Source organism: Scyliorhinus canicula, chromosome 2 (genome assembly GCF_902713615.1).
Source record: "Scyliorhinus canicula chromosome 2, sScyCan1.1, whole genome shotgun sequence".
Taxonomy (NCBI): domain Eukaryota; kingdom Metazoa; phylum Chordata; class Chondrichthyes; order Carcharhiniformes; family Scyliorhinidae; genus Scyliorhinus; species Scyliorhinus canicula.
This window is the reverse complement of record NC_052147.1, coordinates 262,570,894-262,584,698: the sequence shown is the minus strand read 5'-3', so window position 1 is coordinate 262,584,698 and position 13,805 is coordinate 262,570,894. Positions and strand designations below refer to the sequence as shown.

The 13,805-nt window shown below is 41.9% G+C and overlaps 1 protein-coding gene across 3 annotated transcripts in view; it reads right to left on the bottom strand.

The window, feature by feature from the left end:
- Positions 1–13,805, bottom strand: part of rif1 (replication timing regulatory factor 1) — a 95,126-nt gene that overhangs the window by 71,110 nt on the left and 10,211 nt on the right. For all 3 annotated transcript variants that reach the window (XM_038790007.1, XM_038790005.1, XM_038790006.1), the window contains exons 2-5: positions 9,829–9,957; positions 5,809–5,887; positions 3,437–3,533; positions 1,257–1,387 (exon numbers count right to left, since the gene is read on the bottom strand). In XM_038790007.1, coding sequence (XP_038645935.1) covers positions 1,257–1,387; positions 3,437–3,533; positions 5,809–5,887; positions 9,829–9,941 — 420 coding nt within the window. In that variant the 5' untranslated portion in view covers positions 9,942–9,957. The remainder of the gene's footprint in view (positions 1–1,256; positions 1,388–3,436; positions 3,534–5,808; positions 5,888–9,828; positions 9,958–13,805) is intronic.

The following is a 13,805-nucleotide window of genomic DNA, read 5'->3' as shown; positions in this document are numbered from 1 at the left end:
ATCATCTCCAACAAGGAACAAATCTAATCATCACTCCGTAACATTCAATGGCATTAAGATTACTGCATTCCCCATCATCAAGTGCCTGGGGCGGTTATCACTGACTAGAACTGAACCTGACCAGCCATATAAACATGGTGGGGGTTACCATCAGCAGGTAACTCACCCGCTGACTCTCCAAAGCCTGTCCACCATCTACAGGGCACAAGTCAGGAGTGTGATGGAATACTTTCTGCATTTGCCTGGGTGAGTGCAGCTCCAACATTACTCAAGAAGCTTGGCACAGTTCAGCACAAAGTAGTCCGCCTGATTGGCATAATTATAAAATCAAAATACTGATGCTTGAAATCTGAAATTAAAATAGATTAATGCTAGAAAAACCACAGAAGACCTAGTAGCTTCTGTGGAGACAGAAGCAGAGCTAACGTTCTGAGTCATTCCAACTCTTCTTCAGAGCCAAGGAGGAAGAAATGTTTTGGATTTTATACTATTTATGAGGTGGTTGAGTAGGTGAAGCAAAATAGAAGGCCAAAGAATTGTGGTAGCTCAGGAGAGAGTTGACAAAGATGTCATGGGCACAAGTTGTTGTAGTGTTAAAGGCAAACTGTGCGATAGGGGCAAAATACATCCATAAACATCTATTCCATCTACCACAAATGCACCATGGCACTGCAGGAACGCACCATGCCTCCTTAGACAGCACCTTCCAAACCCATGATCACCGCCATCTAGTAGGACAATGGCAGCAGATACATGGGACCACCACCTGCAAGCTCCCGGCCAAGCCAAGCGCTATCCTGATATGGAAACATCACTATTCTTTCACCGTTGCTGGATCAAAATCCTGGAATTTACACCACATTGGACTGCAGCTGCTCAAGAGACAGCTCACCACCATGCCTCATTAGGGATGGGCAATAAATGCTGGTCTAGCCAGCGACACTCACGACGCAGTAATTCATTTAACAAAAGTCTAGTTAGGGCTCGGTCAGCAGTGGTATTACCAAGCTACTCCTGGTAATAGGCACTGAAGTCCTTCCACCAGTGCCCTTGCCACCCTTGGTGCTTCTTCTAATTAGTGTTCAACCTGGAAGAGCACCGATTCATCAGCTTGGGCAGGGTTACTATACATGGTAATCATCAGTAGTAACTAAACAAAAACTGAACAAAAATGTCTAATGCGTCAGGGAAAATTAATTCAATTTATTACCCAGTAGAGTAGTTAGGAGCACAGCAATATTTGCAGGAAAACCCACCTCCTTCTCAACCACCTCTGCACAAAAACTCTGCTTCGATATAACCCAAAGCGCTCTTGTACATGTATTCTTATCAGTTGATTTCACTGCAATCTCACAGAGTGTCACAAGCAACTGTCTGGCTTCAAGTTCTGCAGGGAAAATAGAAAAAAAGATAAATCATACGTGGGCGGTCAAGCCTAAAAGCTAGTTAGTTATAGTATTATGTGCTGCCATATGCAAGAATACCATCCATACCAGGAAACTGAGAATTTCACAGCAGGATTTGAATAAAGGGAGTTAAGCAGTTTGACATCAAGTTACAACAACTTATATTTACATAGTACCATTAATGTGATAAAACATTGATGCAATTCACCTAGAAACACAAGGAATAGGAATAGGCCATTTGGTCCTTCAAGCCTGCTCTGCCATTCAACTAGACCATGGTTTGCAACAAATCTTTGTAGGGTAGAATTTGGGTGACCAGGCAGGAGTGTATTGGAAAGTCAAGTCTACAGGTAGTGATGAACGTGGGTTGTAGCAGCTGAGTTGAGACAAGGGCAAGGTTGAGCAGCAGCATGGAAATGGCAATATATGATCTTTAATGACGGTCAAAAACAAGACGAGAAGTGAGACACCAAAACTGCGAATAAACTGGTTTATTCTTAGACAGTTGTCAGGGAGAAGGATGGAGTTGGTAGCTAGGGAGAGACTGAAAGTAATGGCTTAAATATTGGAAGATTGAAATGAAGGAATTTTCTGCTCATCCAGTATTGAACTGTACGCCAACTAAGCAATCTGATAATTAATCAACAGTGGAAGAATTGACAGAGGTGATGGTGAAGTAATGCTGGGCGTCATCAGTGTACATGGGACAACTAATGGTGTGCTTTCGGGGTAGAACGGTGGCACAGTGGTTAACACTACTGCCTCTCAGTGCCAGGGACTCGGGTTCGATTCCAGCCTCAGGTGAATGTATGGAGTTTGCAATTCTCCACCTGTCTGCGTGGGTTTCCTCCGGGTGCTCCGGTTTCCTCCCACAGTCCAAAGGTGTGCAGGTTAGGTGGAATGGCCATGCTAAATTGCGAAGTGTTCACAGGTTAGGTGGGGTTATGCAATTACAGGGAAATGGGCCTAGATAAGGTGTTCTTTCAGAGGGTCGGTGCAGACTCATGGGCCAAATGAGTCTGCATTGGTATCCCTTCTGCATTGTAGGGATTCTATGATTCGGATGAGGTCATTGAGTTATGGGTAAGAAATTGAAGAAGTCCTGGGATAGATCCTTGGGGGAACACCGAAGGTATCCCATACCGAAGGCAAGGGAGCAGGAAGAGACGTCATTGCAGAGGATACTTTGGCTAAGATTACATAGATAAAAAGGAAACCAGCTGAGTGCAGTCCCACCCACCCACCAGGAGGATGGTGTATTTAACTATATCAAAGTTTGCAGACAAATCAAAAGGAATAAGAATAGAAAGTTAACGTTTGTCATGATAACATAGGATGCCATGTACAGCACTGATCAAAAGAAGTTTAGTTCTGTGGCAGGGGTGGAAATGTGATTGGATGAGTTCAGAAATGTGGTTCAGAAATGGAACTCCGGGAAAGATGGGCACAATTAGCAGATGACAACACATTCAAGGGCTTGGATGAGGAAAGGGAGATTGAAGAAGGGACCATAGCTTGCAAAAACAGTGGTGAGGAGTGAGGAGAGGGTGACAACAGCAGATTTCCATTACATATTTTCTTGTCATGTACTAAAATGTCTTGTTTTGAGCAGCACGCAGAAAAATACTTTTCACTGTACCTTGGTACGAGTGACAGTAAACAAATCCGAATCCAATAAATATTGGCCAAAATACGACCGATGGGGTGGGGCCGAGTAGTTTTGAACGGTCAGCTGTTTAATGCAATTAGGATTGAGGGACCCGGAAGTGGATCCCGTTAACAAGATGAGCTTGGAAAGGGCATGAGGGGACATCATGAGAAACTAGGAAAACACAAGATTACAGGTCTAGAGCAAGGTGAGCATTAGAGGAAAATTGGCCAGGTCAGCACGTGGAAGGGAGGGATGCTTAGAGGTTCTTATACCTCTTTAAAAAAAGGGGTGGATGTTACTTGTACATTCAATACATAAATATACTGCTAAACTTTTGCAATGACTTAAATGCATGAAGACGATTTCTATTGAAATGTACCTGACAATCCAGCACTAATATTACTATGAAAGACACAGAATCCCAAGGCCTGTAGTGCCGCGTTGCAAAGTTCTGAATCCAAACTTGAAAGGTGAGTCTTGATTGAAAGAAAAAGCATTAGTTAAAAAGGAGGAAAATTTCAAGATAAACCAGAAAGCTTTTAATTACAAGGTTTATGCAATTGATGAAAAGACTAAAAATTACTCTTAGACACATGTAAAACTAGAGATCGTATCAATATCATCCATAAAGATCTCCTGCAAGTTTGGAGAAGATGGAGAGTTGGGGAATCTAAAAAAAAACAGCTATTCCCTATTCAGGATCATACAGCACTCTGATAAAGCTAGAGAGATTCAGATTCATAGGATCAAGTAGATATGCAGCACTATTCCTCTAATCCCAATTCCATTTTCAAATAATACAGCAGTATTTCTCACATTTAACATTGCAATTGACATTAAATTGAATTCAAATGTTAATAAAGCCAGCTGATTTCAAAAATGGGATGAAGAGAGAAGTCAGTGAAAACGTTATTTGCAAAGACCTGCATTATCCCTTCAAGGCCATCCCAGTGAGGATGTCTGCTACTTTTCAGAAGTTATATATTGTGCCAGAATTGTTTTACAATTATTTTAAGAAAAAAATACTCATCAAGCTGAACCGAGAACACAAATGTAATGTAAACAGGCCAGGCATTACAGTAATAAAACAGGCATTACATTATATCCAATTTGGATCTGTCAGAATCTCAATACAAAAAATCTGATCACTGCAAATTTGAAAATATGACACCCTGAAAGAGTTTTAAAATATACTGATTCAGGAAGAGTATTTCCAATGACCAGCATACAAGACAGCATAAATATCTCAAAACAGAAAATGCTGGATAAGCACAGGAGCTGCTGGCAGCATCTATGGAGAGAAAAGCAGTTAATGTTTCGAGCTCAGACGATCCTTCTACAGAACTGTCATATGGGCTCGAAACGTCAACTTGTCTTTCTTTCTCCACAGATATTATTAATAATCTTTGTCATAAGCAGGCTTACATTAACACTGCAATGAAGTTACTGTGAAAATCCCCTGGTCGCCACATCTGGTGCCTGTTCGGGTACACCGAGGGAGAATACAGAATGTCCAAATTACCTAACAGAACGTCTTTCGGGACTTTGTGGGAGGAGACCACGCAGACATGGGGAGAACGTGCAGACGCCACACAGACGGTGACCCAAGCCGGGAATCGAACCTGGGACCCTGGAACTGTGAAGCAACAACGCTGTACTACCATGCCAAACCAAAGTATATCCAGCGTTTTTTGTTTTTATTTCAGATTTCCAGCATCCGCAGTATTTTGCTCTCAGATGTCTGGTTGTATTGCTGTATATACTCTCTGAAATATTTGTTAAGATCCATTCAAAATTGTAACACTCAAAATAGCATCTGGGAATTTAAAGTACTGGAAAAACAATTACATGCCAACAAAGCAGTCTCAAAGATATATCAAAGATATTGTCCCGCAATCAGTTCTGCGCCCAAATACTTGTCCTTTTCCACCCACAACTTATTATTGGACTTTTAATGGGCAGTTCATACTCACTCTTATTTGTTTTTTTAAATATAAATTTAGATTACCCAATTATTTTTTCCAATTAAGGGGCAATTTAGCGTGGCCAATCCACCTACTCTGCACATTTTTGGGTTGTGGGGGCGAAACCCACGCAGACATGGGGAGAATGTGCAAACTCCACACGGACAGTGACCCAGAGCCGGGATCGAACCTGGGACCTCAGCACCGTGAGGTGGTTGTGCTAACCACTAGGCCACCGTGCTGCCCATTTGTTTTAAAAATTTAAAAATGGGTACAACTTCATACAGCTATCCTTCTCCAGTGACAGTCCCTAGCAACAGCAGTTGGAAACCCACCTTTTATTTTAAATCTTGAACTCTATATAAATAAAACAGTCAAAATCTCTATGGATATTTTCCAAATATAACTTTGTATTTCCACGTTGGTGAGAAGGAAACAAATTCTTCTGATGTCGCAATTAAGCCGCTTGCCTGTCTAGCTACCAGAAAGGAATTAAAAGCAGTCCAGTGACTCTTCCATAAGGAGACATATGGCACTTCTACTCAGGAGAATGTGACTAATCAAGAGTTAACTGACTGGAAACAGACATATTGTAGTTATGCTCTAAGGCACGGGCTATAAATTATGGTCATAACAAGATAGCAAGAGGTACTCTGCAAATAAAATTGCAATGTACATTTGACAAAAACATTTCAGCAATTCTACCATGAAAGAAACAACAAAATCCTAATATTGCTTTGGTCATAGCATTTCACCTCAGAATACATATCATCAAAAATAAACTTACTTTAAATACTTCACAGAGGCGAGTAAACTGTTTGCCAACTCCAGCAGCAAATTCTTTTCCATCTTCTCCACTCAGGCGGCTAAAACACAAGATAAATTCAACCAGTTTTTTTCAATCAATGAACAATGACTGGAATGGTTAAGATTTTGAAATAAAAATGTTTAGATGTGCAAGTCACACTAGCACCCAAGTACTATTTGCATATCCAGCACCATCTTTGTGGTTTAAATGAGACTCACATTAAGGATCACTCTTTTACTAATTTTATGTTGCAGTGACTCTTAGAACATACAGTGCAGAAGGAGGCCATTTGGCCAATCGAGTCTGCACCGACCCACTTAAGCCCTCACTTCCACCTTATCACCCTAACCCCACCTAACCTTTTTTGACACTAAGGGCAATTTAGCATGGCCAATCCACCTAACCTGCATGTCTTTGGACTGTGGGAGGAAACCGGAGCACCCGGAGGAAATCTACGCAAACATGGGGAGAACGTGCAGACTCCACACAGACAGTGAATCAGCAGGGAATCGAACCTGGGACCCCAGCGCTGTGAAGCCACAGTGCTAACCACTATGCTACCGTGCTGCCTCAACCACCAGCCCCCCAAACCACTTGCTTCACAAATCTCTGATCACTACAGGCTGGGCGTAAATTCTGGGCCTAGAGACAATAATATGTTTCACTTTCAAAAAACTCGAGTGAACAAAATATCTTTCGAGGAGAATTTATTATGTGGGATGGGTAACACTTTCCCGCAACACACATTTCTTCCAATGTAACTTACATGTCACTGCAGAGATATTTTAAAGAACTACATTGGTAAGAGACCTAATCATTGATTAGACCATGCAAATATAAACATTCAATTATTTTTGCAATGACACAATTAATGCAGAATTCTTAACTTTCTGTTAAATGCCATTAAAATTATTTTACGCTTTAGAAACAGACTGATGACAACACAGCAAATTAATTGCACAGAGGAATTTTATATATTTTCTTGGCAAATTGGTAGTAGTTGGGAGGGGGTGGCCCTACGGACCCCATGAAGTTTCATGGCATCAGGTCAGACATGGACAAGGAAACCTCCTGCTGATTAACACATACTTTCCCTCTCAACTGATGAATCAGTACTCCTCTATGTTGAACACCACTTGGAGAAAGCCCATGGAAGATTTCAGGGGCTCAGACTGTACTCTGGGTGTGGGACTTCAATGCCCATCACCAAGAGTGGCTCGGTAGTACCACCACAGATTGAGATGGCCAAGTTCGAAAGGAGATAGCTGCTACACTGCATCTGCAGCAGGTGGTGAGGGAACCAATAAGAGGGGAAAACAGTCTTGACCTCTCCCTCACCAATCTGCCTGCTGCAGGTGCATCTGTGCATTCCAGTATCAGGAGTGACCACCACACATTCCTTTACACACAAGTGCAAAAGATAAGGTTGAAGCATTTGCAACAATTGTCAGCCAGAAATGCGGAGTAGATGATCCACCTCGACCTCCTTTGGAGGTCCCCAATATAAATTCACTCCACATGATATCAAGAAAACAGCTGAAGGTGAGTGGATACTGCAACAGCTATAGGCCCTGATATTCCAACTTGCGCTACAGAACTTGCAACTGTCCAGGTATGTCCTGTCCACAAAAAGCAGCACAAATCCAACCCAGCCAATTATTGCCCCATCAATCTGGTCGGTCATCTATAAATTGATGGAAGGAGTCATCAACAGTGCAATCAAGCGGCACTTGCTGAGCAATAAATTGCACAATGACATTCAAGTTTGGATTCTGCCAAGGTCACTCAGCTCCTGACCTCATTACAGCCTTCATTCAAACATAGACAAAAGAGGTAAGGGAGAGTTACTGCCCTTAACATCAAGTGCCAGGAAAATAAAGGTAGTTTTCAGGGAATTATATTTGTAATGGTAAACATTAGAAATAAGGTACAGTTTTAAGAGGGTTTAATTTAATCCTTTTTTTTCTTGTTATTAAAATTAATTAGCAGTCCTGTGACTCTGATCTATCAAGAAAAGTAACAGTTATGGTCTTTTGAGTCAAGGTCCATTCTGGGATCTTCCCGTCCAGTTATAACACCAACTGGGATTGGAACACGAGGCAGCATTTGACCAAGTACTGCATCAATGAGCCTTAGTAAAACTGGTCAATGAGAACCAGGGGGAAAACCATCTGTTGGTTGGAGTCACACCGCTAGTTGGAGTCACATTTCACACAAAGGGGCAGCACTGTAGCATGGTGGTTAGCATAAATGCTTTACAGCTCCAGGGTCCCAGGTTCGATTCCCGGCTGGGTCACTGTCTGTGCGGAGTCTGCACGTCCTCCCCGTGTGTGCGTGGGTTTCCTCCGGGTGCTCCAGTTTCCTCCCACAGTCCAAAGATGTGCGGGTTAGGTGGATTGACCATGCTAAATTGCCCGTAGTGTCCTAAAAAGTAAGGTTAAGTGGGGGGGGTTGTTGGGTTACGGGTATAGGGTGGATACATGGGTTTGGGTAGGGTGATCATTGCTCGGCACAACATCGAGGGCCGAAGGGCCTGTTCTGTGCTGTTCTATGTTCTAAAGGGAGATGGTTGTGGTTGGTGGAGGGCAAACATCTCAGTTCCAGGACATCTGTACAGGAGTTCCTCAGTGTAATGACCTAGACCTAACCACCTTCACCTGCTTCATCAATTACTTTCTCCATTAGTAAGTCAGAAGTGTGGATGATCAGAATCTGGATTATATCCAGGTTTGTGCTGCCAAATGGCAACTAACATTCATGCCACACAAGTATCATAGAATCCCTGCAGTGCAGAAGGAGGCCTTGTGGCCCATCGAGTCTGCACTGACTCTTGGAAAGAGCACCCTACCGAGGCCCTCCCTGTAATCCCACCTAAGCCTTTGGGCACTAAGGGGCAATTTAGCATGGCCAATCCACCTAACCTGCACATCTTTGGACTGTGGGAGGAAACAAGAACACCCAGACAAAACTCACAAAGCCACAGCGAGAATGAGGAAACAGTCACCCGAGGCCGGAATTGAACCCAGGTCCATGGCGCTGTGAGACAGGAGTGCTAACCACTGTGTCAGGCAGTGAACATTTTGCTAAAGAGAGAATCTAACCATTAGCCCTTGGCATTCATTAGAATTACTATCCAAGTCCCTCGCTGTCAACATCCTAGGGTGGCTACCAGAAACAACTGGAATAGACATATATTTTGGCTACAAAAGTGAAATGAAAAAATGAAAATCGCTTATTGTCACAAGTAAGCTTCAATGAAGTTACTGTGAAAAACCCCTAGTCGCCACATTCCGGCACCTATTCAGGAGGCTGGTACGAGAATTGGACCGTGCTGCTGGCCTTACTGGGTCTGCTTTAAAAGCCAGCGGTTTAGCCCAGTGTGCTAAACCACCCCTTAAACCAGTAGATCAGAGGCTAGGAATCCTGTGGCGGGCAACACAACTACTGACTCCCCAAAGCTTGTCCATCACCTGCAAGGCTTAAGTCAGGAGTGCAATGAAATACTCTCCATTTGCTGGAAGAGTATAGCTCCAACAATGCTCAAGAAGCTTAACACCATCCAGGACAAAGCAGCCGACTTGAATGTTACCCCATCTGCAATCATTCACTCTCCATCACTGATGCATAGTGACAGCCATGTGTACCATGATGCACTGCAGGTACTCACCAAGATTCCTTAGGCAGCACCTTCCAAACACACCACCAAGGAGGATAAGAGTGGCAGGCACATGGGAAGCCACACATCTTCCTGACTTGCAAATGTATCGCCTTTTCACTGGGTCAAAATCCTGGAACTCCCTCCCCAAAAAGCACGATGGGTGCTTTAACTATACCATATGGGCTGCAGAGCTCAAGAGGCAGCTTCCCACCACCTATTCGAGGGCAATTACAGATGGGCAATTGACCACATCCCATGTATGAATTTTTTTTTTTAAATGAACTGATAAACGGAGCATTGGGCCAACTAGATGATACTGGCGAAATGCTTTGTATACCAACCTAGAAATGGTAAGATAGGCATCCACTTGCTCGGTGGATGAAATCGATGAATCTTCCAAGGTTTCCAACAGCAGTAGCAAACCAGAAACTGCTGGGTGAGCAGCAGCCATCATTTTGTTGCTGGAAATTCTGCAGAAGTGGAAAAAAAAAATTGGTTTATCCATCTTCCTTTTCAAATACTTGTAGAATGTTGTTTTAATTTAAATTTCTACACTTTATATACAATTCACAAATTAATCTATATAAAGGTATGTTCCAAAGTTAAAACTTTTACTGTTCACTAATATAAACATGAGAACAGAATGTTGCAGTGAAAAAATAGACATTCAATCATGAACACAGAGTTTGTGAGGAAGTCACCTCAACAGCCAAGTACTTCTTAGCTTTGCCTATGAAACATCCAAGCTCAGATTCGACTAATTAAAATTCCCATCTTGATTTAAATATTAAGATCCTAGATTTAGCAGAAACCCAAACTATATCCAAATACATAATCCCATAAAAAAGTGGAAGTAGCAACAAGAGTCAATATTTTGGATTATATAATACGAGAGCAAAAAAATTAATAACAGATATGCACAAAATAATGAAGAAACCACTGCTCTTTTCCATTGTACGAAGGCCAGAGAAGCTTAGAGTCAGGCACACAGGATAATAAAATATGGTTATTTTAGACCATTTCAACAGAGAAGGCGAAGAGAAATTCATTAGATGTCTATTGTGGGCCTTTATTCTCTGGAGTTTAGAAGAACGAGAGGTGATCTTCTGCACACATAAAAAATTCTTACAGGCTTGACAGGGTAAATAAAGGAAGGATGTTTCCTATGGTTGTGGGGTCTAGAACCAGGAGACAGTCTCAGTATAAAGAGCTGACCATTTAGAGCTTAGACGAGGAGGAATTTCTTCATTCTGAAGGTGGTAAATCTTTGGAACTCTCTGCCGCAGCCAGTTCAGGATCAACTCAGCCGTTGAATATGTTCAAGACTGAGATTGATAGATTTCCACATATTAAAATCAAGGGACATGGGGATAGTGAAGAAAATGTAGTTTATATAGATTAACCATGATCTCATTGAATGAAGTGGGCTCAATAGTGTACTCCTGCTCTTATTTCTTATGTTCATAATATTACAAAGAGCTAGAAGTAAACAGGAAAAGACAATTTCCTATCATTTAGGAGTTAATGACAATGGTCACTAAGATAGAGGATAAAAGGGGAGGGCGAAATAGTAAAAATTATTTTCAGCGAACAGATGGAGGACAGAAGTAGAGCAGAGACCATTGCACCTTTTAAAAATAATAGGTGCATTAATAAAGTTTCCTAAGTCTTGCATCGTTCCGGATATAAACCAACAATTTAAAAATGACCACATCTTGTGGAATACTATAGGATCATTTAAACGACAAGCTTGTAACAAAGCAAAAACTCAAGATGCTGCATTCTATCCAGTTTCCTGTCTCCCTCTGCTTAACTCAGTAAATAAGCAAAGATTTGTGGGAGAAAATAGAGGCCGTTGAAATGTGGATGCAAAGAGTATGCTAAGCATTTCATATACAGACCAGAAAACAAATTAAGTGGTATTTGAAATTGCAAGAGTAAAAAGAACTCTAAAATGATTTACAGAAAATAAGTTATTTGAGCCATTTGATCAGAGCTGAAAGACTAGAGATTTTCCTAAAGAGCAAAGTGGAAGGGTCCACCTGCGTGTATTTAGATGACAGATGTGACCGAGTGGTTGGAGACAAGCTGCAGTGGATGCAAGAATAGCACAAGACAGATACTGTCATTGTATGCCACGTTCAGATTTGGCTGGTTTAGCTGCAAGCAGCAGACAAACCAGTTACGAGGAAGATAAATAACACAAGAGCAGGACAGAGGGATATGGACTGCTTCACTGAAGAGCCAGCAGAAGCAGAATAGGGCAGTTTCCTTCTCAGCTGTGATTTTTCAGGTAATTTGATGGTGCTTACATAGAGCTTTCAAATATAATTAGTTATTCTGGTGGGCCTTCTTAAATCACTCAAGTTCTTGCAATGGAGTTCCTCCAAAGAGAGAATTTAAATTAGTGACACAGCAACTTGGGAGGGAGCTTCAAGGCAATGGTATTCCCAAATTGTCATCAACTGTCGTGGTTGCAGGTAAGAGTCAGTCATTATGGTTTAGGAGAGGGGCTACCAAAGTAACCTTGGTAAGCTGCTTCAGTCCATCTTCTACATTAGTGTGCTGGAGATGGATATTTATTCCAGTGGTAAGAGTACTGATCAAGGTAATTGCTTGGTGCTGGACAATAGATAATGGAGCATTGCTGCAGTTGTACCAGCCCATGCGAGTGGCAAATCTAGGATCCTCATTTTCCAAAAACGAATCAGTTCTTTATTAAGCCATTCACTATGTACAAAGTTATGTTGAAATCTGGCCATTCTTTTTTTTAAACGAACAAACAGGTATAAAAAGATTACCTCTGCCCAGCTGCAGTGGCAGAGGTAAAATAGTTACCACATGCCTTATATAAAATGTATACAGGAAAGGGTTTATAATATAATCTACACCGAAAAAAGCAAATTTGAGAAAAAATATCAATTCTTATTCTTAGCACCTGTATTTTTGGGCAAACTCTTCAATTTAATTCCAAGTGTATTACAGGGCACTAATTAACAGCCTCAAAAAGGTCATGAAACCAGATAGTGAGCTCAGAATGTTTGGACAACTAACCAAGAGACTGGATTAATACTTACATAAGAACATAAGAACTAGGAGCAGGAGTAGGCCATCTGGCCCCTCGAGGGCCAATTAGATCATGGCTGATCTTTTGTGGACTCAGCTCCACTTTCCGGCCCGAACACCACAACCCTTAATCCCTTTATTCTTCAAAAAACTATCTATCTTTACCTTAAAAACACGTAATGAAGGAGCCTCAACTGCTTCACTGGGCAAGGAATTCCATAGATTCACAACCCTTTGGGTGAAGAAGTTCCTCCTAAACTCAGTCCTAAATCTACTTCCCCTTATTTTGAGGCTATGTCCCCTAGTTCTGCTGTCACCCGCCAGTGGAAACAACCTGCCCGCATCCATCCTATCTATTCCCTTCATAATTTTAAATGTTTCTATAAGATCCCCCCTCATCCTTCTAAATTCCAACGAGTACAGTCCCAGTCTACTCAACCTCTCCTCATAATCCAACCCCTTCAGCTCTGGGATTAACCTAGTGAATCTCCTCTGCACACCCTCCAGCTCCAGTACGTCCTTTCTCAAGTAAGGAGACCAAAACTGAACACAATACTCCAGGTGTGGCCGCACTAACACCTTATACAATTGCAGCATAACCTCCCTAGTCTTAAACTCCATCCCTCTAGCAATGAAGGACAAAATTCCATTTGCCTTCTTAATCACCTGTGACTCATGCACTAGCACACCCAAGTCTCTCTGAACAGCGGCATGCTTTAATATTTTATCGTTTAAATAATAATCCCGTTTGCTGTTATTCCTACCAAAATGGATAACCTCACATTTGTCAACATTGTATTCCATCTGCCAGACCCTAGCCCATTCACTTAACCTATCCAAATCCCTCTGCAGACTTCCAGTATCCTCTGCACTTTTCGCTTTACCACTCATCTTAGTGTCATCTGCAAACTTGGACACATTGCCCTTGGTCCCCAACTCCAAATCATCTATGTAAATTGTGAACAATTGTGGGCCCAACACAGATCCCTGCGGGACACCACTAGCTACTGATTGCCAACCAGAGAAACACCCATTTATCCCAACTCTTTGCTTTCTATTAATTAACCAATCCTCTATCTATGCTACTACTTTACCCTTAAGTGTCTTGCTATAACTGGTACTGTTTCTTTTGCATATCTTCATCTTTTTCTGTGCATGCAATTTTCTTGTCTTGCAACACGTTACGGCAAGTCTTTTCTTGTTTCTCCTTTCTTCAGGGTGCCTTCCAATCTCACAACAAGGTACTCATGTT